This window comes from Rissa tridactyla, chromosome 3 (assembly GCF_028500815.1).
Source record: "Rissa tridactyla isolate bRisTri1 chromosome 3, bRisTri1.patW.cur.20221130, whole genome shotgun sequence".
Lineage (NCBI taxonomy): Eukaryota > Metazoa > Chordata > Aves > Charadriiformes > Laridae > Rissa > Rissa tridactyla.
Window position 1 is genome coordinate 90,823,604 of NC_071468.1, and position 26,937 is coordinate 90,850,540.

A 26,937-nucleotide genomic window follows, 5' to 3' on the forward strand; every position below is an offset into this window, starting at 1 on the left:
GTCTCTCTATACTGAAAAATTGAAGATTGATTACCAAAACCCTATATGCTAACTAGAACAGTAGTTAACACCTGCACTGAGATAAATGCTACACCTGCTCTAGCGATAGGCTTGCTACAGCCAAATAATCAGAGGAGGTTGTTCTCTGCATCATGAACTTAGTTTTGGAAGAAAATTTAAACTAATAGTCTTGCTTCTAGTGATGGAAGGTCAAAAGGCCGTATTGTTACTCAGTGGTACGTGCTTGGTCCTGCACAGTATTTCTGAATTGCTTTCTGATGGACCCTGTTGAAAATCTCTTAATTTAGACACTGCGGTTATGGGAAGTTTAACTGAACTTTTTCACAGAATCATCAAAGTGCTGTTTCTAAGCATTTGTCAATTCATGGGTTTATCATTCCTGTGAGGAGGGGTTTTGTATACTGTCATCATTTTGTGTGGGTAACTGAGAGATTAGTTGCCTAATCCTATCTAGACAGTTGGGTTTCTTGAAATGACCCTTTTAACTTAGATTGAATTTAGGAATGAGCATCACAAGACACTGACACATCTCTGGACAGGATTATTTTAGGAGAGCTCCTGTTACTAAATGCCTAAAAGATGGACTGAAGTGGGGTCTTTAAACTGATTGTGCAATATCCTAACCTAGTAATTTTGGCACAAAATTCTTCTGTCGGCTTGACCAGGTTAGGAGATTCAGCTCAGCGCCAGAGTTTTCTGTTAGAAGCATTTAACAGCAGAAAATCCACTTGGGTGAAGTTTAATAAAACACACTATCCTGCTGATTCACTTAACATTTCTGGTGTTTGTGTTTTTTTCAAAAATGTTTTGTAAGTCTGATGCTTTCCTGTCTTTTTCATCTATGTGTCAAGTTTTCAGAGAGGCAGGAAAATTATCAAAGCACTGTATCAAGTTGTACAACACAGTTTTTAAAATTAGAATGGTCGCACATTCAAACATATGTAGAGCCAAGTCTTTGTGGGCAGCTGGTGACCTGCAGAGCACCTTCAGGAAGTATGTAAGTATTTTAGTTTTGAAGAGGCACTTGAAAGTGCCAGGTGCTGAATCGCAGCCGTGAAGAAATTGCATCATCACTATTTAATGAACGGCTGCTTCACACTTGAACACAAAGTTTGGAGGGATCCCTGAAAGTGGTATTTGTCCTTTATGGGATGTAACAGATGGGTAGTTCAAAGTATATCAAAATTTATTTATTTTTTTTTATTGGGAAGGATGGCCTGGTTTTGAGTTTAAAGAAGGGAGGTACATCAGAAACAAGACTTAATGAATGATCAAAAAAAAAAGTCACCCTTGAGTAGTTAAAGGTCCCCCTTCCCTTAGTTTTATATGATTTCTCTGGGTTGTTGCTTTCTGCTGCTTCCCTCTCCTTGGCTGATTGCATATTTCAGCACAAGGTTACACTTGGCATTTTGTCTCTTCAACACGGCAGAGGCAGCTTTTTCTGAATGGAGAACCGTGCAGATTAGACGCAAGCGTTTAAGGGGAGTGCTAATGGAAAATTGATCCTTACGCTAAACAGCAGTGAAATTTGGTTTGCTGCATTTTGCTCAACTCTCAAAAATTGGAGATTTTGTTCTGTTCATAACGTCAAAAAGGGGGGAAAATAGGGAAAGGGAGAAGGAATAGCAAGAAAATAAAGACCCCGTATTAGAATAAATAACATACATATGTAAGAGTTAAATTCCTAGTGGAATGGGAAAAGTAATTTTTTTGTTCCCAGTTCTGTGATTTTTATTTTTTTTAATGTAGCCTTAAAAGGGGAAAATAAGATCACTTAAATGTTCATTGAGTCTGAAGGGAGAACATGGTTTAAAATCAAACAAGTCCTACAATCCTAAGGTAAACATCATTATACCAAGCCTCAACAGCCACAATTTTGATTAAATTCTTACTGAAATTACACAACATCTATATAACCCTAAAGAAGTTATGCAACAAGTGGCCATTCTGTATTCTATAAAGTGTCATCAAATGAGAAAGGGCAAAATGATGTGAAATGTGAAGGAGTCTCTGTCTCTTCCGAATAAATTGCTGTTACCTGACTGCTTTACTGGACCTGTATTTTCACTGATGTCACTGGATCTGGAATACTGCTGGGCAGCTGATCGGATCAGATTTTAAGCAACAATTTAGCCCTCTATGTCAATTCATATTCAATAAGTCAGTAGATTTCTGCATTTGAACCAAAGCACAAGAAGATACAGGAGAACTGTCTATAAGCAAGTTCGGTGACAAGAACTCCGTCATCCTCCTAGTTTAAGGTTTATTATCATCATTCTTTTCTTTGTAGGAAAACTTGGGCAATCCCTTCACTGCCGATTAAATTGCTGCATGCGTAACGGTCAGGAGAAGCACGAGAATGCTCAGTGCCATTACTTTTTGTAAAGGCAAGATTTTTTTACTGCAGTTCTCCATAATAAACATACTTTTTGCTTTATTCATGAACGTTGAACTTGGCGTAAAGCTGTTACTTGTCTAGATATGGCCTAATTGCCACAGATTGCCCTCTGTAATGTCCCATTCTGTATTTATAATAAATCAGAATTACGGCTTTCCTGTAGAAAATGGACAAGATAAGAAGTAAACTATTTTGATATATTACAGCCTTTGTGATGAAGGATAGTATTAGTAACAAAGTAGTTCATATGTAACAAGCAGAGACCAACCTGTGTTTGACTAGTACAGCGAAATAAGCTCTTCTTGTAAGCACCTTCAAAGTGGCTATAAATGAGTTCTGCTGCAAAATGACTTAACAGTATATTTCAAGTTTGTCTATGGATACTAATTAGTCTCATTTTTTTCCTAAATGTGAATGGAAAAGCACATTTACATGCCTGCTAAGATAAGGATAAAGCGAGTAATTTAAATTCATGCTCAAAAACGAAACGAGTGCATGAAGCCATTGTGCTTGATTTTACTACTGCATTTAAGTTACCGTAGTATAATTTGTAGGAATTGTTTTATCACTGTTTTGATTCTCATTCAGAAACAAATTTCAGACTTGGGGCCCATAAAAACTGAATTTGTATTGGATGATTTCAGGTACTAAGCTGTCTGATATGAATCTTCTAATAATGAACAATTTAATGCAGAGCAATATAATTTGACAATACAGAGACTGAAAGTAGTGATCTTGTCAAAGTCCTCAGTCCGTTTCTGAAATGAATATAAAATGTTACTGTAGTTCCTCACAAAATAAAGGTTGTAGAACGAGAACTTTTGCCTTATCCTGGGGCTTAAGCTGGAAGGCCATTCTAAGCTTTCTCTAGAAGAATCAGAAGGAAATACCTTAAGGATCTAATTTCTCCAAACCCCTTCTAATTTCTGACAATGTTCTGTAAGGAAAGAAGGTGGAAGATGATGTGAGCTCTTAAAATAACACCAAGGGATACATAACCATAGGAGATTAAGAAACTGATGTAAGTATGTCAGTTGCATCTAGAATGACTGTGAACAGAATCACAACAAATGCTCCAGACCTGCTCCTCCTTTCTGAATTATTAATTAATACTCTCAAATATTCTGTAAGGAAAAAAGGTGGAAGGTGATGTGAGGCGCCTGTTATTCCCAAGAGGGAGGAGTGCTTCCACTGTGGCAGCTGTGGGTTGTCCCAGGATGAGGTTGGAAGAAAGATCGGTCCATGGTTGGACGTGGGAGAGGAGAGGTGTGAATACTGCGCAGTGATTGAGTGATTGCAAAACAATGTTGTTCCGTGGAAGACAAGCCGGGGGGGTGGGGGGAGGAAACGGCAAGAGGGGAAGAAATCTGACCCTGTAATCTGGAGTGGGTGCGTGTGGAGGAAGAGCTCTTGCACAACACAGGAGAAACTGATTTTCCTAGGAAAAAGTGCAAGAGAGAAACAGCAAAATTCTTTGCATGTGTAAGCAAGCTTTGAGTGTCACTAGGTTTATTTTTTTCCCCTCGGGCCTTTTATCGACAATTCAGGTACTGAGTGTACTTCTTTTTTTTTTTGTTCCCTCTGGGATACAGTTCTTGTAACTTTATTTTTTTTCTGCTTCCTTGAGGGCATTTTTGCACTTGAGTATCATTTGTGTATCTGCCAAATTTCTACCTGTAGGACAACTAATAGTTCTGTTGATGAACTTCTGGAGTCTTTGAGGAAGCTTTGCCTGCCGAGGGAACTAGGTATGTGAAAGTTTAAACTATAAGGTAACCTGCTTATTAAAATTTACTGCATCATATTACAGAGATTTAAAAATGTATTATACTCAATTTGAAAATAATTTTTGTGAATCTCCAGCTAAGCAGGGCATTCATGGTGAGCGGGTTCGGTGAGCTCAGACTCCCTTCCAAGGCCAGCAGGACAGTATCCTCCAGGTGAGCGAAAGTCAATGTTGATGTTTCAGCTCATCTTAAAATGAGGGCAGAAGATACAAATTTCTATGCCCTTTTTTGGCATGGAGGTGATTAGATAGTGTATTATTTAGTGTGGTGAGTAGGACTAGGGAAGTGATTGTCCCCCTGTACTTGGGCTCTGGTGAGGCCCCACCTCGAGTGCTGTGTCCAGTTTTGGGCCCCTCACTGCAAAAAAGACACTGAGGTGCTGGAGCGGGTCCAGAGAAGGGCAATGAAGCTGGTGAGGGGTCTGGAGAACAAGCCTTATGAGGAGTGGCTGAGGGAGCTGGGGTTGTTTAGCCTGGAGAAAAGGAGGCTGAGGGGAGACCTTATCGCTCTCTACAGCTGCCTGAAAGGAGGTTGTAGCGAGGTGGGGGTCAGTCTCTTCTCCCAACTAACAAGTGATAGGACAAGAGGAAACGGCCTCAAGTTGCACCAGAGGAGGTTTAGATTGGATATTAGGAAAAATTTTTACACTGAAAGGGTTATTAAGCATTGGAACAGGCTGCCCAGGGAAGTGGTTGAAGCACCATCCCTGAAAGTATTAAAGACAGGTAGATATGGTTTAGTGATGGTTTTTGTCAGAGTTAGGTTGATGGTTGGACTAGATGATCTGAAAGGTCCCTTCCAAGCTAGGCAATTCTATGATTCTATATAGCATAGAATAAGCAGTCTTTCTGGCATCAAGATGCTACTGAAAAGTCTGCTGTCCACATCAGTGGCAATAGATACCAGCCTTTGAGGCCAGATGGAAGATTGAAAATGAAGATAGCCAGGGGAAGGCCTCATGAACTTACCACCTTTCTACTACTTTAGGCTTCAGGCAATAGCCGTGCACCAGATGAGGGTTGCTTGGCCTCCACAGCCAGAGGCGAGGTGTGGGCTGGGCACTTGTAATGTGTGTGGTAGATCATCTAAGGGAACGAGGTGGCTGCCACAGGTTATTCTGATACTGAGCAGCAGAGAAAGGGCACGCTGCCCAGCGGTTGCATAAGGATGGATTTGGTCGTGACTTTTTTGGCAGCTGGTTCTGTTAAACGATCACAGCAAGTCAGAAAGCTGGCAATAATTATTCAAAGATAGTGGATGCAGATAATGTTAATAGGAATTAATGACAAGAGACAGTTAGCTCTCTGGTAGTAGAGATGCCATTGGGACTATGGGCAGTGTATGAAACTGATTTTAAATGTTGAGTTGCAAGCGCCAATTACAGCAGCAGTTGAATGCAGTTGTAAAGGAATCCCAGAGGCCAGTAAAAAATGAGATTGTATTTCCAAGTAGATGTCACCCTCGGTGATGAAACTGCAAGGGGGGAGGGGTGGTCACTGCCACACAAGTTTTAAGTAACTGATGTTAGGACGCTTTTCTTTGGCTCTGTCAAGCCACTGTCCCGTTCACACTTGCATGACCACAGGGGTGTCTTAACTTATTTTCAAAATGCTGGATCTTTTAAGTGAAAACAATAGCGCTCCTCATCTGATGAATGCTTCAGTTATCAGCATTAGATTCACCCTTTCCTGGTGGGGTGGTGCTTTAGGTCTACAGATCCTAAAACACATGAAGTAATTTGTAGAAAGCAGCCTGCAGCACAAATACCGCATTCTTACAAAATTCAATGACTGATTCAATTTATCACTAATAACAATAGCCTTGTTTTATATCAACAGGCGTGGAAGATACTGACCATCCCCTTTATTTCATGAAGCAATTAGACAATGCATTTGGTATCGTATATCTCTTTACAACAATGCATCTGTCATGTTCAGCAGATTGATACCTTTTATGTTATGGTTGGACTGCGAATGAAGGGCTCTGTTATGTATTACTTTTTTCAAAACTGTGTGTTCCCCCTTCCCCCCAATAGTCCTATTTTCAGCAGATAAGAACAAGACAGCAAGAAGCTTTATGCACAAATCCCGTTTAAGGATTCTTTTCAGTGCTTTTCATGCACCAGCCTTCCTGTTCCTGGTAAGGTCTGACAAAGTCTTTGATCGCTGTAGCGTCTCCTTTGCAATATCCCTCAAGCACTTTTAAATAGATTTGTTGCAAACAACTGCAACCAGCTCTTGACTCCCTCTAACTATAGGTACCTCCCAGTTCAGAACACTGTAGATGTTTGAGACACACTGTGAATCTCCGACAGCTGTTAATTTATGTTTATCTCCATTTAATGTTACATTATTTTCCCTCAGCTTCTCGTCAGCTGTATCCTTTTATTTTCCAGGTTTGTTTTCCACATCAGCTTTTCCTTCAGTGATCTTTAGTGTGGTCCTGACAAGCTTTTATGATCATTTTAAGCATTTCAGAGTTTTGCCATTATTTGATGGACAGAATGAAGGATCAAATAATTCAGAGGTTTAACAAAAACGTACTGAGATTTAGCTCAGCCTCTAGAACTTCCTAACAAAGGACATGTGTTGGATGTGTTCCCTATTTTATATGGACTATACCTCACTAGAAAGACATCTAATTTTTCAGAAGTAAAGCACAATGGCAGTCTGTGGGTTTTTGTTTGTTGCAAAGGCTGGGACTGTGCTGGCAAGTTAAAGGGTGCCAGGGCGCAGAGCTAGAGACTTCAGACCCACTGCTTACACTGTTCAGTTGTCGTCAGCGGAGTCCCTGCCCCTGGGCCAGGCCAAGCGGCGCTCTCCCAAGCAACCCTTGGTGTGGTTCGGGGGTTAGCTCAGCCCCAGCTGACAACGCAGATGCAGCCGTCCTGTTGCGGTAGTTAAAAAGAGTTTAGTAATATGGCCATGGCCATCGGCATGAGGCAGCTGGCCTCAGAAATAGAGTGGGCACTAGTACTCTTCACTAATATGGATAGAGTTCAAAATTGAGGAATACAGCAACAAGTACTCTTTACCTTCTGCGTACAGTAATTCAAGATTTTATTGCCTCTAAATATGCCATGACCTGCCCTCCTACAGCGAATCCTATGCTATTCAGGACATCCAACAGTGAATGGACACCACGCTCCTGGAGGGAGAGGAAAAATCTAAGGTTGCTGGCTTAGATTTCAAATCAAAAATCAGGGTTAGGAGTATACATGAACAACACATTTCAGAGTTACACGCTTAATCTGATAAAATCTTGGATGCACTGAGGGTGGTGGACCATGAATCAAGAAGTCAATTTCATTTGAGGGGTTTTCTAATTTTACTCAAATGTTAATTATTTAGATAAAAAGACTCAAAGCAAGGGGATTCAGTACTTCTAATTTGGACTGGTTTTGTTAGGACTTGGACTTCAAACTAAAAGGACTTTGGCTGGAAAAAACAGAGCAGACATGCTCCTAGAATTTAAGGTGGTGTTAGAATGTAAGAAGCATGTAGTGTTTTGTTTTCAAATGGGATTAAGTAGGCAAATACCTCTTCCTCATTTTTTTTAAGAGCATTTACTACTTTGAAATTAAGTTTTAAGTAATAACCTAAACAGCACTGGGGCTCGGGTCTGAGCATTAGCAATCAGCTGCCTATATTGTTAAAATTGTCAGCAAGTGCTATGCAGGGTCTGAGGAAAAGGAATGTCCTGCGGAGGTTTGAGAACCTACTGTAATATTTAACTCTTAGTAACCAGGAACGTCAATACTAGAACTTCAGTGGGAACCTCGGTGATTTTAAGTTACTGACTCTGAACTCTGGCATAAGTCAATTCTTCCTTAACTCGGGCATTTTACCTGAAGGATGGAAAGCTGATGGAACTTTTTTCTAAGGGATTGCCCTTTTTTTAATTTTTTCCCCCAATTTTTAAATGGCTTTCCATCTTGTTCGGGAGTTTGCTATAGCACAGCTGACTTACCCCTGACTTCTGCTTGTTCATCTGCTACTTTCTCCCTACATTCCTTGTTCATCCCTGAAAAAACAGTGAAACCAAAACTATAAAAACCTGACAACTAGCAGGCCCTGCAGGAAGTATTTTGGGTAATTTATTAGGCAACTCTCTTTTCTGTTTGTACAAAACAAATTTTCCAGAATTATCTGAAACTTGACTATGTCTTGAAATTGAAGCTTTGAGACATTAAGTTCTGATGATGAAATTGTGATCAACAGGATCCATATGATCCCTTCTTTAAAAAGTCAGTACGTTATTTTCAATGTTATTATTTTCAATTTCATGTAGGTAATTCCTCTTGCAGCTCAACAGAACACCCACCCTCCCTTGTTCTTCTCAAACCCTAATGATTTTTATGAATTGTATTAGACTACATGGGAGAAATTATGGTTTTTTTTCATATTTCTCAAATTTTGGGAGTTTGATACTTTATTGCTCAGATCTATAAGAAAGTAAACTGTGAAAACCTCAGCTTTCGTTTCTAATAAATGTCTAATAGATAAAACTTAAAGCGTACCCCAACTGTTTTTCAAGAACAAAAACACCCTGCCTGCAAACAAAAAGAACCTCAGTATTTTAAGATAAGGATTTCGGAGGGTCCCAGCTCCTCAAATGTTGACATGCAGGTTTGGCATGACTTTACGTTTTAACCAGGTGATTCAAACTTTAGTTATATTTAGGTGGAAAGCTCAATGAATCCTACACACTCGTTCCTCTTTTAAAGCACTTTCAAACATACATACAAAAAATCTGATACAGGGACTAGATAAACATACCTTTATTATAACCAGAATAACACACTCCAAAATTAGAACTATGGTAAAAATAAATACCCGTGTAGTTCTTCAAACACTCAGCCTAGTCTTTGTAAGACATCGTGTTTCTTTACATTAGTTGATTGAGTTTTAGTGTTATTCAGTGCTTTGCTTACAAGGGCCTGCCGAGAGGCAATTAGTAGTAGTCAAACTTGATGCTGAAAGATCAAGTTCAGTTCCTTTTCTTATTTGATCTTGGAAGCCTGAGCTTTAATAAAACACACACGTGCAGCAACTGGCTGTGTGCGAATGCTCCAGAGCTTGCTGCAATAACACCCATCAGTGACGAGCTGACCCACAGCTGGGTGAGAATGTGTGTAACAGCCTAACTATAAAATAATCTTTTGATACTTAATTTTCCAACGCCAACACCTTCTGGGAGTGTGCCCAAAGCTGCCTGTTCTGACTAGCTCAGGATCCGCAAATCTGCTCGTCTCGCTTGCGCACCCCATTCGTAGAGCATTTCCAGGGCAGGCTTACCAAAGTAGGTCCCAACCAAAGCGGCAGTTGTGCCTTTTATCCAACAGCTTTGTAGTTTTCATACACTCTGGTGCACAGGGGGATCCAACTTCAGTTCAAATTCGTCCACAGGGAAGAGAAAACAGTATTTTGTACCTCTGAAAAGAATGAGCTAGCCAGCTGGGTGGATACCCTTGAAAGAGGATTCTTCTTAGCCTCCGTTAAATAAGCTGCTGCACTTCACGTGGGAAAACTACAGATTAGCTGGAGTGAGCACGGTCTTTTAATCTTGTGGTAGGTCCTTACCTGGGAAAAGGGAGGCACATGTGCCAATGTCCGTCTTACATTCATATTAGGTTAAAAACAAGGGAGCAAACAAAAAACCTAACCAGCGTCATGAATATGCACGGGTCATTTGTGGTCTAATCACACTTCCTGTCGCTAGTGCTCTAAAACCTGTAAAATCAAGAGATTGATTCAATGATTTTAAAGCAACAGTTACCTTACACAATTTATATCTCCACTACTACACCATGCCTAGCTGGCACACCAAAATCTTCAACAGTTTATCTGGGCAAACTGAAAAAATGAAAAATAATCCTTTCAAGTCACCAAGTAGATGCTCTAGAGGAATACAAAATATGGAGAAATCTGGATCAACGGCCCAGTGTTTTCTCAAAAGACTGAACAATAAATGGAGATCAGAGTCTCAGTGATATGCATTTCATGGTTGATTGACAAATCACACATGTACACAAAGTAGGCACTGTCAGACAAATGGTTCAACGCTAACAGCACTAAAATCTTTACTGTAACTGCAAATATTGGTACTACTCGCACTACTTCATTACTATTTTGGGGAAATCAGATATTTCTACCGCATAGAAATAAAAATGCTTCGCAGCTCTAAATGAAATCAAGCAACACTAGAAGGAAACACTCAGGGAAAAACTAAGGACTGTCTTAAAGCTAGCAACACAGCAAGGCTGTGTTGGATCAGACTAATGATCCTTCTAATTATGTACGTGTGCTGTCACTGGATGAATGTTCTTACTTATAGAAGCATCAGTTCTTCCAAAGACTGCTAAAATCCTTGCTTTAGCGATTTCTGAGGCAAAAGTAAAGACAGGATGGCTATATTTTGTGGTGGGGAAAAACGTAATTTTTAATTTGAAACCTTTCAACTATTTCAGTTCTTGAACTATATCCTAGAGTTTACATAAGATTCTGCTTTATCTTCTCTGAAACAGAGAAATTTTGTATGCCATACTTAAATATTACCTCTTCCAAATATTTTATTCCATTTCTTTGGTCTTTAATTCTATTCCTAGAATATTTTTCCTTGATCATAGCTATTTTCCGTATAGACCTCTGAATTCTAATTCTTTAGGGATAAGGTGAAAGACTCAACGCAGTATTCCAACAGAAGACGTGTCATTGTTTGTTTCATATTAAGAGTTCTAGAAGAAAAAGACCATATTCTCAATGTTGAGTATGTAATAAATAGAATGGTCTTTTTAAAAAGACTTACTACTGGCTATAGAATAAAGCTCTTTTTCCTATATTGGTTTAGGAGCCCATACGGAGCGTGACTGACTCCTATTATTTCTTCCAACAGATTATTTTGAAGGTAACATCATGAAATTTTACCTACATTGCTCTGCTCATCTCTTCTCTGGGTAGATCTCTCTGATATTTCTTATGGCCTGCTCTGGTTCTATCTAAACTGTACAATGAGTATCTGTAAACATCAAAATATTTTTCCTTCGGCCTTTCCTGTAATTACATATTAACAAGTGTATCAGATATATCTCCGATAACAGTATCAAGTTATTACATAGATGTAAATCTTTAATAGTCCACCATACTAACTTCAGGGAAATCCCAAGTCTATACCAAAGCTCCTGATAACCAGCCCCATTCTGAAGAGTCAGACAAATAACTCATCATCTGTATTTTCAAAAGTTGCACTTCTAACAGGCTACTACTGTCCTTGAAAAAAATCAAATCCAAATTGCTAATCAGAAATGGCCCTCAAACTTGGGTAAACAGAAACCTAGATTTTCATTTACAGAAACGAAAAGATAAATATTCACTGAAGGACACTTAAAATGTGTCGTCTTAAGCTTTATAATTTATCACTATAAATAAAATTTGTCACTTAGACTTAAAATCTTGTCTAGACTTAGAGCTCTAATATGAAACCAGTGAAAAAAATAAATTATACTTCTTATTTTTTATAAAATTAAATTATAATTATACTTCTTAAATTATACTTCTTATTTTGAGAATCTTCTGCTCAACAAAAATCACCTTTGCATATTGCAATACCTTACTAGAAAGTACACTAACAGCAAATGTTTTCAGCAGTTTTCTAGAAGTAACAATCTAAGAAGTAACAATCTAGAAGTAACAATCTAAGAAACTAATTGTCAATATACAAAGCAACATAGTAAACATCCTAGTTTTCTGCTCCTATATTTATTACAGAGTATCTCCCCTCTAAAATATATTATAATTATATTAATATATATTAATATTAATATATATAATTATATATATTATAATTTATATTAATATAATATAATATATATAATATAATATTTATATTAATTTTTTCCAAGCACCACTAAAAAAAACCCCACATAATCCTTAGAATTCTCAGAAAACTTTGGAGGTATCACATGGACATGGAACGGAACATGGCAAATATCCAAGATTCTCTGTGAAGAAAAGCCCAATAGCGAACAATTAAGTACAGCAGTTTAATAATTTTCTCAAAATTCTCTGGATAATTAGGGAACGTATTCAGCATAGAAAGTTGTACTGTCAAACTGATCCAGTAATTTTAATCGAAGGTCTTTTACCAAATACAGGAGCACAAATTAAATTGCTTTAAAATAAAACAAAATTAAAACCTCCAAACAATACCCCACCATAAAGCAGCAGAATTCCTTTATTCAATAAGAATTGCATAGGTCTAATTCTTGGTTTCTCTTTATAAGGGAAGTTTTTTGCACTCAAAGATATAATAGTGAAACTGAAAGAATGTCATGGCTGGTGCAATTCATATTTATTTGGATAACAACATTCTGAAGAGGTTTTTAGAGTCATTGGATGAATTTCAACCATACTCATTTATTTACTGCTCAAAATATAAATGACATATACATCTACTTTCAGAAGCCTGATAGTAGATTTGGCACTTATTATTTATCTTTACACAAAAAATGAACGATGTCTTCATAAGTGAAGAAACATGCTTGTCAGAGGTTAATCTAGTTGGGTGCTTTTATAAGATGTTAATTTGTCGAGGTGTATGGTGATTTGGGTAATGCAGATACCTAATTCTACGCTACTTTTCACCAACAGGGAGAAGCAAGCGAAAGGTGAAACGGTGTGTTTCGGTTGGAGTGGGAAGACACCCACGTTCTATGGTAATGGGTGCACTGAAAAAGGAAGTAAAAGTAAAGTATGGAAGCATAGAGTTCACTATTTAATATCTAATATAGGCAGAATACAGAGCAGCTAAGCACTCCGTAAGGAACTCCACAGTTTAAGGTTCAAGTAGGTTACCAATGCAAAATCCAGAAATGATATATTCCTGGCATGAAGCATGAACAAGTGAGTATTTGAAATAATAATTCTGATGTGAAGCTACTTAGTTAAATTGTAGGTTATTGCTTAAAACTGCAGAAGGAATTTACTCGTAGTAGTACTGTATTTTGGCACATTTGGTTCTTTCTGCAGCCATTTAATATATACAATAATGATAAAAAATGTTGGCTGGACTCGTCAGTACCATCGCTCCCTTCTTGCACTTGTAAGATGAATGGTTGGTTTCAAGAGTAAGAACCAACAGTCACAAAAAGACAAGCAACTGGTGGTGATAATTCTCACTTGAGGTGGAAAAAAAAAAAAACAAAACCACCAAAAAAAAAAACCCAGCCACCAACCAGCCCTGAGGAAAGCTTAGTCAACACTTTATGTTGCTCTCAACCTCTCAACCAACCTCCTCCTTCTACCAGTATCGTGCTTCAAATATTTGGCTACATTGTTCAGCTTGACAATTTACAAACCCTAAATACTTTCCTTTGTCTATAAAGAAAAGGGAAAGGGCAAGTTTCACAAGAAACAGAAAGGATTTTCACATCGAGAAATTCACATTAAGTTTCACGTAGTGCAATTTCCAGTTGCAAGCTATTAAATCATGCTGGTAACTGATATAAACCATTATGGCGGTGGGGGGTAAATCAGTTAAAAAAAAAATCCCAAACTATCAAGATTTAGAAAAATCAGGAAGAAATCAAGGATACTATATTCTTATCTGTCAAAAATAAACAGTAATTCAGGAGAACTTTAACATATCTGTGTTTGCATACTTAAGAGTACTTATAGCACTTTTGGGGGAAGGAGAGGGGGGAAAAAGGAGGAAAAAAAAAAGCCAAGGTAGGGGAAATAAAAAAAAAAAACCACAAAACACCACCAAATAACTCCTTGGGATCAGTCCATAACTGATTGGAAGTTTTACGTATCAACTTTATTAACAGCAAAATCTAATAAACTTTATTCTTGCTTTTTTGTAAAATGATTTTAGTGAACATGTGTGAATAATCGTATTTGAAAGTCATCACAAAATAAAGTAACAGGACATTTTGCACATTTGCAGAAAGAATATCTAAAGCTATAAGATGTTAAAAAAATCCCATTAATAGATGAAAATAATCTAAGATTTTCTTTGCAAGTGTAACAATTGTTATAGCTGAAAAAGGAAAATAATTCCATTATTACTACTTTTTTTTTTTTTAATGCAGACCTTTCAGAGTAGAAATATCTCCTAAAAAACATTAAATCTCACTGACAAAGCAGAACTGATGTATTTTTACCTAAGGATAATGTAAGGTGACAAGATCAAATAAAAGAAAAGGAATTATTTGAAAGCAAAACAATCAGGATGGATAGTAAAAATTCAGACATGAAAATATTTTTCTCTATTTGTATACCTAACAAAAACATCCTCAATTTAATTGCAACAGGGGGGAAAAAAAAAAACCCCAACTTTTAAAATAACTCTGAAAAATTAAAGGAATATTTATTACAGCTACATGAATTCTTAAAACTCATTATAACATGCATCACTAAATAATAATTCCGCATCTTCTCTTGTGGCCTGTGTAACTTCCATGTTAAGCCACAAATAAACAAAAAAAAGCCCCATCAGATTTCATCTGTAACAAGAAGTGAAATGTATGTTTGTAAAAGCTGTTTATTAAATCTTATTTGTAGTACTGCAGTGCTCAGGCTCAAGTCGGGGACTGGGATTCCATTTTGCTTGGCGTTCTACAAAAATTAAATAAAAGACACAATCCCTTATTTTACTGTCAGAGCACCAAGAACATTTTGATCAGGAAAAGTTACGAGTTGCCAAAAGAATAGGGAAGTTCGATATATTCAGGATAGTTTTCCTCTACTTTCAGACTCTTTAGCTGTTAAAATTTCTCTATTCCTTGGTTTATAGTTTTAGTGATGTCATATGCAAGCATACTTTCTTTTATGTAAACATCAAGGGAAATGAAAATGTTAATCACATTATTCATGTAGCCCTTTGTTGTGAGAACCACCTATGAGAGATATTACAATACATATTTTACATTGCTAAGAAAAGACTCAAGTCACTTTATTTTTTTAAATCTTTATTAGATGGTAAATTATGATTTCATTGCCATTTCAATTATTTGAAGTGTAGATGTAAAATAAAGCCGAAACAGAGTGGTTATTGTTATAAAAACCGGGAAAAGGGAGACAGCCATACATTTTTAAATACATAAAGTAAGCATAGCTACAGATAAAGTGATCCAATTCAGTATGCACGATTTTACTTCCTAAAAAACCAATCTATACTACAAAATACATTTACCCTCATGATTACAGACCACATGCTAGATTATGATTTTAATGATTTTTAGGGTACTTGATAATTCTATGTCAAAATGGGCAGCAATTAGGCATCTGCTATATAAATCTAATTTTTATCACTTTTTATAACATGACTTTATGGAAATACGTGACATTTTAGCCTCCCTTCTCTAACCTTTCACGGTTAACGTTTGTGCAATAAAGCAGAAGGGCCGCTGCAGTAAGCTTTCTCGCCATGCCAAGCACAAAGCTCAAGCAGCAGGCTCGTACACTGAGCTCGCGAGCCTTGGAAACATACATATAAAAATGCTCAACTCAGCTTCCCCGCACTTGCAATGAAATACGGTTTAAATTGAATTTCGTTAAAAGTTATATACATGGAGCTTCAGGGTCTTTACGCACAAAATATTTTTTGTCTAGTTTCTATATTATTTCAAACATACTTTTGGCTTTGCTTCACAAGTTACATTAGTTAATAATTGGGGCAAAAGAAATACTAAAAAATAACAGCATCCCCCGTTTACATCAATCCCCACTAATTTCATTCTTATTGTCCACAAACAAGTTCATTCTTGCAAGGCCCCAATTCGACCTGAAAAAGCATAGACGCGTTGCAAACCATAAAGACGAGTAATTATGCTCCTTTAAACCCCTTCCACATCTGATACCGATTTTTTTTTTTAAAGGTAATTATCAGTGGACTTTTGCTTTGTTTTTATTTTCTTTCCCTTTTTTGACTGTAAGCAGAAAACAAACAGCTACAGCGCAAATCAGGACGTTTATTCGGTACCGTCAAGCTAGCAAAGCCTGAAAGAAATAAATGATTTAATCGCTAATCAGGCTCCGTGCAACATCGCAGCCTTTCAGGAACCTTCGGTAGCTTATCGATCCGCTAGCGAATTACCTCCAGTTCAGCCATAGGTTGCAGGCATCGCCATCCCTCGCCGGTCCCCGCGTTGACAACACTCCTCCTCTTTGCCATCGCTCCCACAAGCCAGAGGATTCGTCAGCCCCCGCGTGTCCGGCTCGGTTGGCGGCAAGAACAATGAATAAAAGCGTTATTAGATATTTGGGTTGGTCTTCTTTTTTTTTTTTTTTTTTTTTAAAGGGAAGTTCTCAAAGCGAGCGCCCAGCGAGCTCCTTCACCCTCCCTCCCCGCGGCGGCGACCGCAGGCCAGGCACCCCGACCCAGGCAGGGCAGCGAAGAAACAACGAAGAAAAAGCACGTTTCTGTTTGTTTGGGGTTTGTTGGGGTTCCCTCTCCCCCCCGCCCAGAAAAAAAAAAACAACCAAAAAAAAACCCCCAAAAAAACCCAACAAACCCAAGGCACGAACCCAGCCCCGGGCACAATATTTGCAAGGATAAGAAACAACGACGCCTGACACCGGCACTTACGCGCAGACGCCAAACCCGCGGTGCCCCGAGGCCTCTGAGGGGAGCCCGGGGCCGCCGCCGCCGGCTCTGAGGGGAGCCCAGGGCCGCCCCGCGCCCGGGAGGGGCCTGGCTACGGGGGATGGTGGAGCGGGGCGGGATGGCGGGTAGGGGGGAAGAAGGAGGGCCGGGCTTTTCCTCAGCCCGCCTCCCCAGCGGGGCCGCGCTCCCCGGGGGCATTTTGGCTCCGCTCGCTTCCCATTTCTGCGACACTGAAACTCGGTAACTTCTAGCCGCCGCCGCCGTGAAGAGCCGCTTTCCCCCCCACACCGCCTCCCTCCCGCCCCTCACCGCAGCCCCTCCTCCCCGTGCGTCGTATCCCTCCGCGCTCCGGCCTCCCGCAGCTCGCAGAGAAAGCGCCTTTCAGCCGCCAGCCCGCCGCCTTCCCGCCCGCCCCGCCTCTGCCGCTCCGACATCTTCTGCTGCGGCCCGCCCGCCCGATAATAAACACGTAGCGCTCGCCCCTTCTTTCCCCCATCAGCCGGGCAGCGCCGGAGGGGAGGAGGGGGGGCGCCGCTGCCTGCCGCGGCGGCGGGGCGAGAGCGGGAGAAGGCGGCTTCCCCCCCGCCCTTCCCCGCCGGGCCGCCCCCGCCGCCGGGCACTGAGGGCCGTGGGGGGGAGGGGGGGGGGTGTGAGGAGAGAGAGGGGCGGTGCGGCGAGAGGGGCCGGGAGGGCTGAGGCGGGGGGCGCGGAGGAGGAGGAGGGGACTCTTTCTCCGGGCGGAGGGATCGCGCTCGCTCGCGCTGGCTGGCGGCGGCAGCGGCGGCGTTGGCGGCGGCGTTGGCGTGAGTTGTTGTTTCCTCCTCCTCCTGCCCGTGGGTTGAATGGTGGAGCCGAGACTCTTCCCGGCGAACGAACAGTGACAGCTACCGGGCGGGCGGACGCGTTTCGCCGGGCCCCCGACGCTGCCGCGGGAGCGCGGCCCGAGCCCCCCCTTCCCTCCCCTTTCCCCCCCTCCCTCCCCCTGCTTCCCCCCCCCTCCCCTCCCCGGTTTTCGCCTCGCCATGTCCGGGGACGCCGGCAGCAGGCACACGGCGGAGCTGCGAGCGGGTGAGTGCCGGGGGAGCCGCCGTGCGGGGCGGCGGGAAGCGAGCGGGGAGGCGGGAGAGGGGTGTGTGTGTGTGGGGATAAGAGAAAGAAAAAGCCTGCGGAGAAGGGGCGAGCTCCGGCCCTCACCGCCTCTCCTCTCCCCTCAGAGCTCTACTTCCTCATCGCTCGCTTTTTGGAGGACGGACCCTGCCAGCAAGCGGCTCAGGTAGGGGATGGATGGAGGGAGGGATGGAGGGATGGCGCCGCCGGGCCTGGCGGGGAGGGGGCGGCCGGGCAGGGCGGCGCGCTCGCCGCTTCGTCCCTTCTCTCCCCCCCGACCCCCCGCCTTTTTTTCCCCCCCCTCTTTATTTTTAAACCGACCCCCTTTTCTCACACCCCCCCGCCCCTTTTGTTGTCGCTGCAGGTCCTGATCCGAGAAGTGGCGGAGAAAGAGGTAAGCGGCGGCGCTCGCCCCGCCTGTGGCCTCCCCCCCCTTCCCTCTCCCGCTTCCCCCGCCCCATCCCGGCCGCCGCCGGGGGGCTCCTCGGAGGCGGGCGGGGGGGGGCACCGCTCACCGGGTGCCCCCTCTCCTCCCTACCGTAGCTGCTGCCCAAGCGAACGGACTGGACGGGCAAGGAGCATCCCCGCAGCTACGAGAACCTGGTAAGACGTTTAGCCCGTGCGGCGGGCAAAGTTTATTTATTTATTTATTTATTTTTCCCCCCTCTCTCACTCTCCCTGAGCAGCCCAATAAAGAAATTGAATTTCCCGCAAAAAAAAATACAACTTAAAAAAAAAAAAAAACAAGCAAAAAAACTTAGAGGTTTTTTTTTTAAAAAAAAACTCAAACAAAACAATCTCGGCCCCTTCTAACTCCCTCCCGGCCCCGAGGGGAGACGCGGGGCTGCGGGCTCCCGCCGGTAAAAAAAAAATATAAAATAACCAGAATCGGCCGAAGGGGAGCGATCCCCGGCCTGGAAACGAGCGGTACGTCATGGCCGTGGTGCGGGCAGGCGGCAGCGCGCGGGGCGGGGCCAGCGCGGGCAGCGCGCGGGCAGGCAGCGGCGGGCGGGGGCGCTCTCCGCCGCGCCGCCCGCGCACACAATGGCTACCCCCCCACACCCCCTTCCCCCCGTCGGACCGGGGCACGGTGGTGGGGCGGGGGGCGAGGATCGAGGGGGAGGTGGGGTGCCCGGTGGCCGTGCTGAGGCGCTTTAGGTTTTTGAGGGTTTTGTTTTGTTCTCTTTGGGGTTTGTTGTTCCCCCTCCTCCCCCCCTTCCCTCGCTGCGCTGTGAAGTCGGGGTCTGCATCGTTTGGGCCGGGGGCTGCATCGGGGGTGGGTGGGTGGGTTTGGTTGGAGGGGTCCTTCCCGGTTCGGTGTGTGCCCACCGAATGCTGGCAAGATGTGTTGTATGGCTTGGGGGTTTTTAATATACCGCGTATCCGGTGTGTAGGGATAGCTGTACTTGCCAGGCTCACATCACAAATTTGACTTGTGTGTCTTTTTGTTGCGCCTCCACCCCCCTTTTTTTTTTTTTTTTTAATCTCCCAGTGTGTGCTTTTCATCAATCAGGGATAAAAAAACCAAAGTATTACTTAGTGGTGTAGTACTTGCTAGCAGACAGGGGCCTGGGTATGTATTTATTTTTTTAATATGTTGTGGACTACAGTAGCTGGGAAAACAGCAATTAAGATGTCTGAACTGTGTCTGTTAGCAACTTGTTTCCAGTATTGTTTTCATTACAGGTGCACTGTTGTATAATTTAGTCTCTGAGTTTCTGAATAGGGTTTCAGAGGAACACTAAGCCCTGCCTGTAATATTCATCAAAACGAAGTTTCCCTTCAGGCTTTCTGGTTGGTTATAGTAGTTCTGAACTCCAGTACTTCTGAGATTTAAATGCATGGAGAACTTTGGAGCTCACACAAAAGGAGACGGAACAGTTCCCATCTGTAGTGCGTCCGGTAAAGACTGTTGCATATGCGTTATTTTAGTTGTATTACGAATGTTACAGTATGAATCATAGGTATTTATTGTAGTTGGAATGGGTTTGCTTACTGCATTGGTTTTCTCTGGAGCAAGAGGTGGATTTGCCCAGGCATTTTAATGTGTGCAGTGTGGAAGAATTGATAGCAGTTGACTTCTTGAAAACATACTCATATGTAACAATACATTTAAACTTTCCTGAAATCAAAGATCATAAAGAAGCTCAACTGGGAATTTCAATGTGCTGATACTTTTTGCTTGATACGTTATGCTATTTATGTATTTATTTGTAAGACCATAAGGCTGTGCTATACCTTTTAAACAATGGTCAGAAGTTGCTTGGCAAAACTTACCATGAAATCTCTCTTTTATCCTATAAATTACAAAGAATTGGAGCTGCAGTCTTAACGTAGAATGTGTTTGGGGTTCTTTTATATAGTCAGAATATAAAAGGACGTGAAGAAAGAGAAAGTGAGGAAAAAGACATTTTAAAGGTTTGAAGTAAGAAGGCGATGAGGAATAAGTTCATTCAGACTCTTCTTTCCACGAAACTTTTGTTTCTTGGAAAGCAGGTAAATATTAATTTAGTCAGAATAGGTATGTGATGACATAAGATGTACTTCCTTAAAATTTGGACTTGATCTTGCATACTTGCATTTGGAGATGTGATGCTGACTAGGTCCTTCCTCTTTTCCTAGTCTTCTGTTCCTAACAAAGATTTCTTAGACTTCCTATAAATGTTTATATGCCCTTTTCCACCTTGTCCCTACCTGGATGTTGGGGGGAAGGAAGGAGGGGAAATGGGTTACTTCATTCTTGATGTTTCTCTCCATCCTCTCTCTCTGCTCTTGCTTTGGTTGTCAAAGGTGTGTGAACTTTTGTATTACTTAACGTTTTAGGCTTGTGAAAGCTGGCACCGAAGTGTATTTGCAGGGTGACAGTTACATTTCATGCAAAAGAAGTGTTTTTCACAGGGTCTTGTTCCATTAAACAAAAACTTGTTTATCTCAAACCAAAGACTTTAGCTTTTAAGGCAGAGGCTGATGATGAGCTCCCTTCTGTTTTTTAATTTATTTTAATTTTAAAAAAATAATCCAGTCTAAAGATGCTGACTCTTCTTTCTGAAAAAGGTGTGTTTTGTCATGTTTTGGTACCACTTCTCAGACTTTAATGCCTTGAGTTTTCACTAAATGTCACAGAAGGGGCTGAAGGGAGAAAAGCTAGGAAATAAAAATAGCAGTAAATGTAGTTAGATGTCTGGCTTTTACTCTAGGAGGGAATAAAGGCTCTGTGTAACAGGGGATGAAATTTAATCCCAGGCTTCTGTTTTGTTGATTGCAAAATCGTGCCTTTTATTATACATCTATTTAGGTGGATATCTTTTCAAGAGATGATGTTGTTCCTGTTTGGGTTTTTTTTCCTCATTTTGAAAACATTTATTTGGGAATTCTTATTAGAGTTAACTTTCTGCTATTAGACTGAAATTCACAGCCTTAGATATTTAATTTCTGTAACTTAATTTCTGCAAATAATGTTAAATCCAATGTAATTTTCATCTTGTAAATTACTTTCATTTTTCATTTTGGTCAGTGAAAGTAAATGTTTCATTTTCTTTTAAGCTAACAGCATGCTGTGCAGGCTTGTAATGCTGCAGGAAAATACATGAGTTCAGAAATGCAATTATACTATGGTTTATATTCTTAAGTGATTTTTCTTGAATTCAAATATTTCTATATTATTTTTTTCTACAGTCACCATTTGTGGTATAAACCACTTGAATCTTGCTTTGAGAGTGTAGTCTCTTATTTCAGAGTGCCAATCTCATTTTTATATCGTCAGCATTAAGATTTCTAGTTGTGCTGTAACCAAAGGCTTTCTGAGAATCAAGTCCCTGGTAGGCCATTTTCAACGTTGGTGTACCAAGGATGGTGGGACTCTTCAGTAATGGATCTCAGGACATTTGGTATTCTCTTGCATTTATTGTGAAAACTTAAGAATTGTAAGCCAGCTGTTTTTTCTCTTCTGTTTGAAAGACTGAGGATTTCTCATGATGAGGGGCAGAAATTGAGTTTTAAGAGCTAACAGAGCAAGGCAGCCTTGTGAATTGTTTATAGATTGTGGTTAAATGTGTTGTTTAAGTGTTGTGTCATTAGGCTTTAAAACACATGTGTTAAGGCCTTGACACGTGAACAAGCTGTGGTGCATCATTTGACTCCAGGGTAATTGCTTTTTCAAATTTCAGTTTCACTATGGGTGTAGCTACTCTAATTGTGTGCCATGGATGAAAGCTATGCATTTCTGCTGCATCCTTTGTGTAGGCAGGCACGAGCGCTCTTCCAAGTGTGCGGTCAGTCGGATAAGGGAGCTGAACTGTCTGAAAAATGAACAGTACAAAAATCACTTTCAGGTGGTTCAGCTTTCCTTTTGTGTGTGGCAACACAGGTCCTACCACCACCATGAGGGAGATGATAGGAGTGCGTGTGGAGGGCTCGGGGAATGTGTTGGTGTTGCTCCTTTTGGGAGCAAAGTGGACTTCAGCTGGATGAAGCCGGCTGTTAAGATTCACCACACCAAGTTAGAGCTACTGTAGAGGGTGGTGGGTTTTTGACTTATCAAATCAAGAGGATTGGCTAAGTCAGCAGTTTTGTGCTAGCTCTCTTAATCTGAGACTGAGACACTGATGAGAAATGGTCTAAAAAAACCCCTAGGTTTGGTGTGGGGTATGTGTTTTTGTTTGTTTGTTTTTTGTTTGTTTTTTTTTTAAGGTCTTTTAGGGTACAAACATCATAGTGTACGTGATCAGAACCATTGTGTTACCTTTCTCATCTAAAGTATTCACATAACTGTTGCTTTCTCTGTTGAATTAGGATTTTATTCTTGGTGGTGGTGGTTGAGGAAAGAGAAGGCAGGGAATTCACATCAAGTAGGAAGGCGGCATGATGGGTTTAGTAGGCAGTATGCATTCTTGTTCTCAGGAACTGTTTATTACTATTTTGCTAACGTTTGTCCCTTATTCTTACCCTGCCCACAATTACTGAATGGGATTTAGAGTGAAAAGTACGTGAAGTTACAAAGAGTATCTGTGGGACTGGGACACTAAGTAAATTGACACTGTATTTCATTGTTCATATAATACCTAACATAGTAAACTCTTGTAGGCACCACTGTGGTTACTGTTTAATAATTCTGTTTCTTAATAAGTAACCAGATAATAAGTGGTTTGTTTCTTCAGGAAATCTTGCACTGTGAAGGTATTCAAAGAAATAGGGACCAAAAAATAAAACTTGCATTGAATGAGAGAGCTGTGTCATCATCTAGTTTTTGTTATTAACAGCATTTTGGGGAAAGTCTGTACAGTGTTTTGGAAGGTGATCTGAAAGACTTGGCACTGGAGGTGAGAAAACCTGCAAAACGATTGCGAGCCTTACCATTTTGGTCTCATTATCAGTGCTTCTGTTGGACATATATCAAGTTAAATTATTTCCTTTTAGTTCTAAAAGACAATAACTTTTGTTCTACGGTTTATTCCCGTAGCTGGGAATTTAGGTGATGTTAGAGCCTCTCTTTTCAAACTATTTTATTTTGATGAGGAGGAACTCCAGTTCATTGTGTGAAGTACCACACATTTGTTAAGTCAACTGTCTTGTGCCAGTTCTTTCAAACTGAGACTAAGAAACGCTGATGAGAGATGGGCTGAAGAGGAATGTCAAGTTTCTAATGTGTACCTTTTATTAAAAAAAGAAATAAAAAAAAAACCCAAACCAAATAAACCCCAAAAAGAAACACAAAAAAAACCCCAACAAAAACAAACAAACAAAAAAACCCCTGCTGTGAATGTGTTTAAGATGGGCAAATAGGTACAGGTAATCAACAGTAATAGATGTATTTGAATATCTTAGTCCATAAGGCTGAAAATGCTACTATTGTTCATACCTTCTCATACCTTGGTAGGTAGCAAGCTTGCAGCGGTCTGTTTATACTAAGGTTTGAGTTTGTCTGCTCTGGTCTCGCACCTATAAAAACGTTAAGTAGTTGAAAAACTAGTATGTTCTTGGGATGGCTGATTTCGTAAAGAATCTATTTCATTAGAGAAAAAGTAATCTCACATTGAAATCATAGGCATTCCTATGGGAAATAGTGTCTAAGTATCCAAGCTCAAGCATAATTATGTATATGTATTGTGTATGAAAAATAAACATGCTTTGGGGAAAATAGTTAATTATCAAATTCTCCCCTCCCTGTTGCCTGTTGCTTGCCCCCCCCCCAAAAAAAAAAAAAGAATTAGAATGCTTCAGAGAAAAGTAATTGCACTTTACTGCAGTTCCTAATTTTAAAGTGATAAGGCAGTGGCTGGTGGTACAGGGTGCTCAATTAGATTGATGGTCTGATACAGTACAACAATTACTGTAATTCAATTTGGAGCTTGTTTTGGGTAATATGTTACATAGCAGAACAGTTAAAGCTGGGATAGCTGCTGGTATTAGTTAGATTGAGCTCTTTCATCTTGAAATATAGGTAGCTGACTGACCTAGGGTTTTTTTGTTAAATGTCCTTGTGTGGTAATGTGTTTTTCTGAAAGATATTTACAGTCAAACTTGTAGTTAAGCATGTTAACTGTTAGCATGGAGGGGCAACAACAACAATACTTCGGAGAACGTTTTGGTATGCATAGTGCTTAGAGCAGAATCCAGAATAGGGTTATATTTTACTTCATGTCTAAAACACTCGCAGTGAATAACTGCATTATGTATTACAAATTTAACTAAAGAGTCTAGGTCAAATCATGATTCTGTTGATGCATTCGTTGTGATTCTCCTGCTGAATTATTCTGCAGAGTCATGCAGAATGAAAATATAAGCGCTTAGGCCTATTTCAAAGATAATAAAGATTTGAATGTTAGTCCACATAGCTGTGTAGCTGTGTTTTGTGTATTCCCATGCTGTTTATTTGGAATAAGTAAAGTCGGAGGTAGTAGGTAAAGGGTGAAGTTGAAGGTAATTCTGCTGCTTATTTTCTAGGAAATATTGTTTGTGCTAAAGATCTGAAAATTTTGTAGGAGCTAACAGAGTTCTGAATTTTATTACAGTAATGTTTAAGAAATGTTATTAACTTGTCTTATGTGAAAAGTGTATTTCAACAAAAAGAGAGCTCATTATTACACTTAAAAAAGCATATCTCTGGTGCACTGCTGATGGAAGAAAAGAGCAGAATTAGATGTTGCCAGAAAGTGTTACAGGAGGAAAGAAACCAGCTAGAATTTCAGCTAGGTGGGACTGTCAGGGAAAAAAAAATCTGTGCTGTTTATATACTGCTTGACATCCCAGTTTTGGCATAAAATTTTAGAATACCTGTTTGTAGAGTCCAGTTTTCACTTTTCATTTAGAGCTGTATGAATTTTAAGTACTTGTACATCTGTTTTTTTTTTCCTTTCACTTTTACTTTCTTTTTCTCTAGCAGATTTTACAATGAAATGTATCTTATTTTTTATTATTAAAAGTTTCTTGTGTGTGCTTTAGTCTTATATAGGAAAATGGGAGCCAAATTTGGCCGTGTATAGTTCATGAAATGGTTTTTATAAACTTTCTGGAACTGACAAGTATTTAGATGGCCAGTGTCACTTTTTTTTTTTAAGCCTAGGGCTCACTTAGTATTGTTGAATCAGTTTGTTAATGAGCTGTTAGCAAATGCTGTTCAGTAGCGAACAATGATTATTCAGACAAATTCTGTGCAGAAGCATCACAAAACTACTGCATAACTTGGCATAAATAGCTGTCTTCACACAAATGGACTTAAATGAGGAAAGACTATAGTGTGGGTGTAAGGTATGTATTAAGGTCTTTATTAGGTATGATTAAGAATAATACAAATAGACCCCCCCTTTTCAAAACATTTGCTTTAAAAACTGCACGAGGAATTGAGCCTACCTAGTTTCTGCTAAAATAAAAAAGTGAACACATGGCTTATGATAAATCATGAGAAGTATGACTCAAGATGTCAGCTCGCTGTAGTTTTGGAATGTGCCAAAGCTGATTTGCTTCATTTACTGTAGATTTTGTGCATTTGTGAGCATGGGTAAAACTGAAGGGTCTTGAGCAGGATAAAATGACAACTGCGCTGCATATGTAGTTCTAATATTTGTGATTAAACAAAAAAAATTACCGATAATTAATCCTGCAGATATGAAGTCTGGTTTCAGATAGAATTATACGAAGGTCTGTATTTGTCAAGTTTTTGCACTCCTTTTGATAGGAGTGAAGGAGAACAAAAGCTAAGGAAATGGATCAGGGCTGTTGATGGCAGAAACTGTGCTTAGCTTTGTCACTACTTAAGGCTATTCTGATATTTTAGGGCTCTCAAGTGTGTATTTTGACTGTTAACTCCTTTAGGTAGGAAAAAACAAGTTTTATTTGCATGTTACTGATAAGAACAATGAATCAGAATAGCAAGTTCTGAATTCAGTTGATTGTTTTTTGCAGCTCTTCTAACAGACCGCCTGTTTGATATTAAATTTAGTTATTTTAAATTAATAGGTCCCTCCAGTCAATTTAACTTTATTAAAAATATATATAATTTCTAATATTCTCTAAAGAAAAGTATTTTTTTAACTTGTGTGAATCTAGTAAGTTATTTAACTTTTAGGCAGTCAAGTTCAGACAGCTTGCGAGGCATTCTACAAATGTAATACAATTCACAGAAGGAAAGCCCCTCTTTCCTGGAAACAGCTAAACGTTTGCCTGCCGATGGGAAGTAGTGAATGAATTCCTTATTTTGCTTTGCTTGCTGTGCAGCTCTTGCTTTACCTACTAAACTGTCATTACTTCAAACCCATAAGTTTTTGCTCTTTTACTCTTATGATTTTCTCCCCCATCCCACCGTGGGGGGAGAGAGCGAGCAGCAGTGGGGAGGTGAGCTGCCTGCCAGGGTTAAACCATGACAGGAGCAGAAGAGAAAAGAGGAAATTTCCTCCTTCACTAGAAGGTTGTGTTGTTGTGATGGGAATTCCTGGTGTAAGCAAGGCTTTTCCAGAGCCTTGGTTTCAGACATCAGCACTTCTTATGTTAACAAACTGCTAGAATACATGAAGTGATTACAGT

At 40.4% G+C, this 26,937-nt stretch overlaps 1 protein-coding gene and 1 long non-coding RNA gene across 4 annotated transcripts in view; one reads left to right on the plus strand and one right to left on the minus strand.

Moving 5' to 3' along the window:
• Window positions 1-16,097: 16,097 nt before the first annotated feature.
• On the minus strand, window positions 16,098-17,112 carry LOC128906757 (uncharacterized). Its single transcript, XR_008465311.1, has 3 exons — window positions 16,795-17,112; window positions 16,303-16,423; window positions 16,098-16,205 (listed from the first exon to the last, which is right to left on the minus strand). It is a non-coding gene; the product is annotated as an uncharacterized LOC128906757 (long non-coding RNA).
• Window positions 17,113-17,799: 687 nt separating this feature from the next.
• The window catches only part of PHIP (pleckstrin homology domain interacting protein), a 118,428-nt gene continuing 109,290 nt past the window's right edge, over window positions 17,800-26,937 (plus strand). For all 3 annotated transcript variants that reach the window (XM_054194606.1, XM_054194607.1, XM_054194608.1), the window contains exons 1-4: window positions 17,800-17,880; window positions 18,027-18,085; window positions 18,284-18,313; window positions 18,463-18,522. In XM_054194606.1, coding sequence (XP_054050581.1) covers window positions 17,835-17,880; window positions 18,027-18,085; window positions 18,284-18,313; window positions 18,463-18,522 — 195 coding nt within the window. In that variant the 5' untranslated portion in view covers window positions 17,800-17,834. The remainder of the gene's footprint in view (window positions 17,881-18,026; window positions 18,086-18,283; window positions 18,314-18,462; window positions 18,523-26,937) is intronic.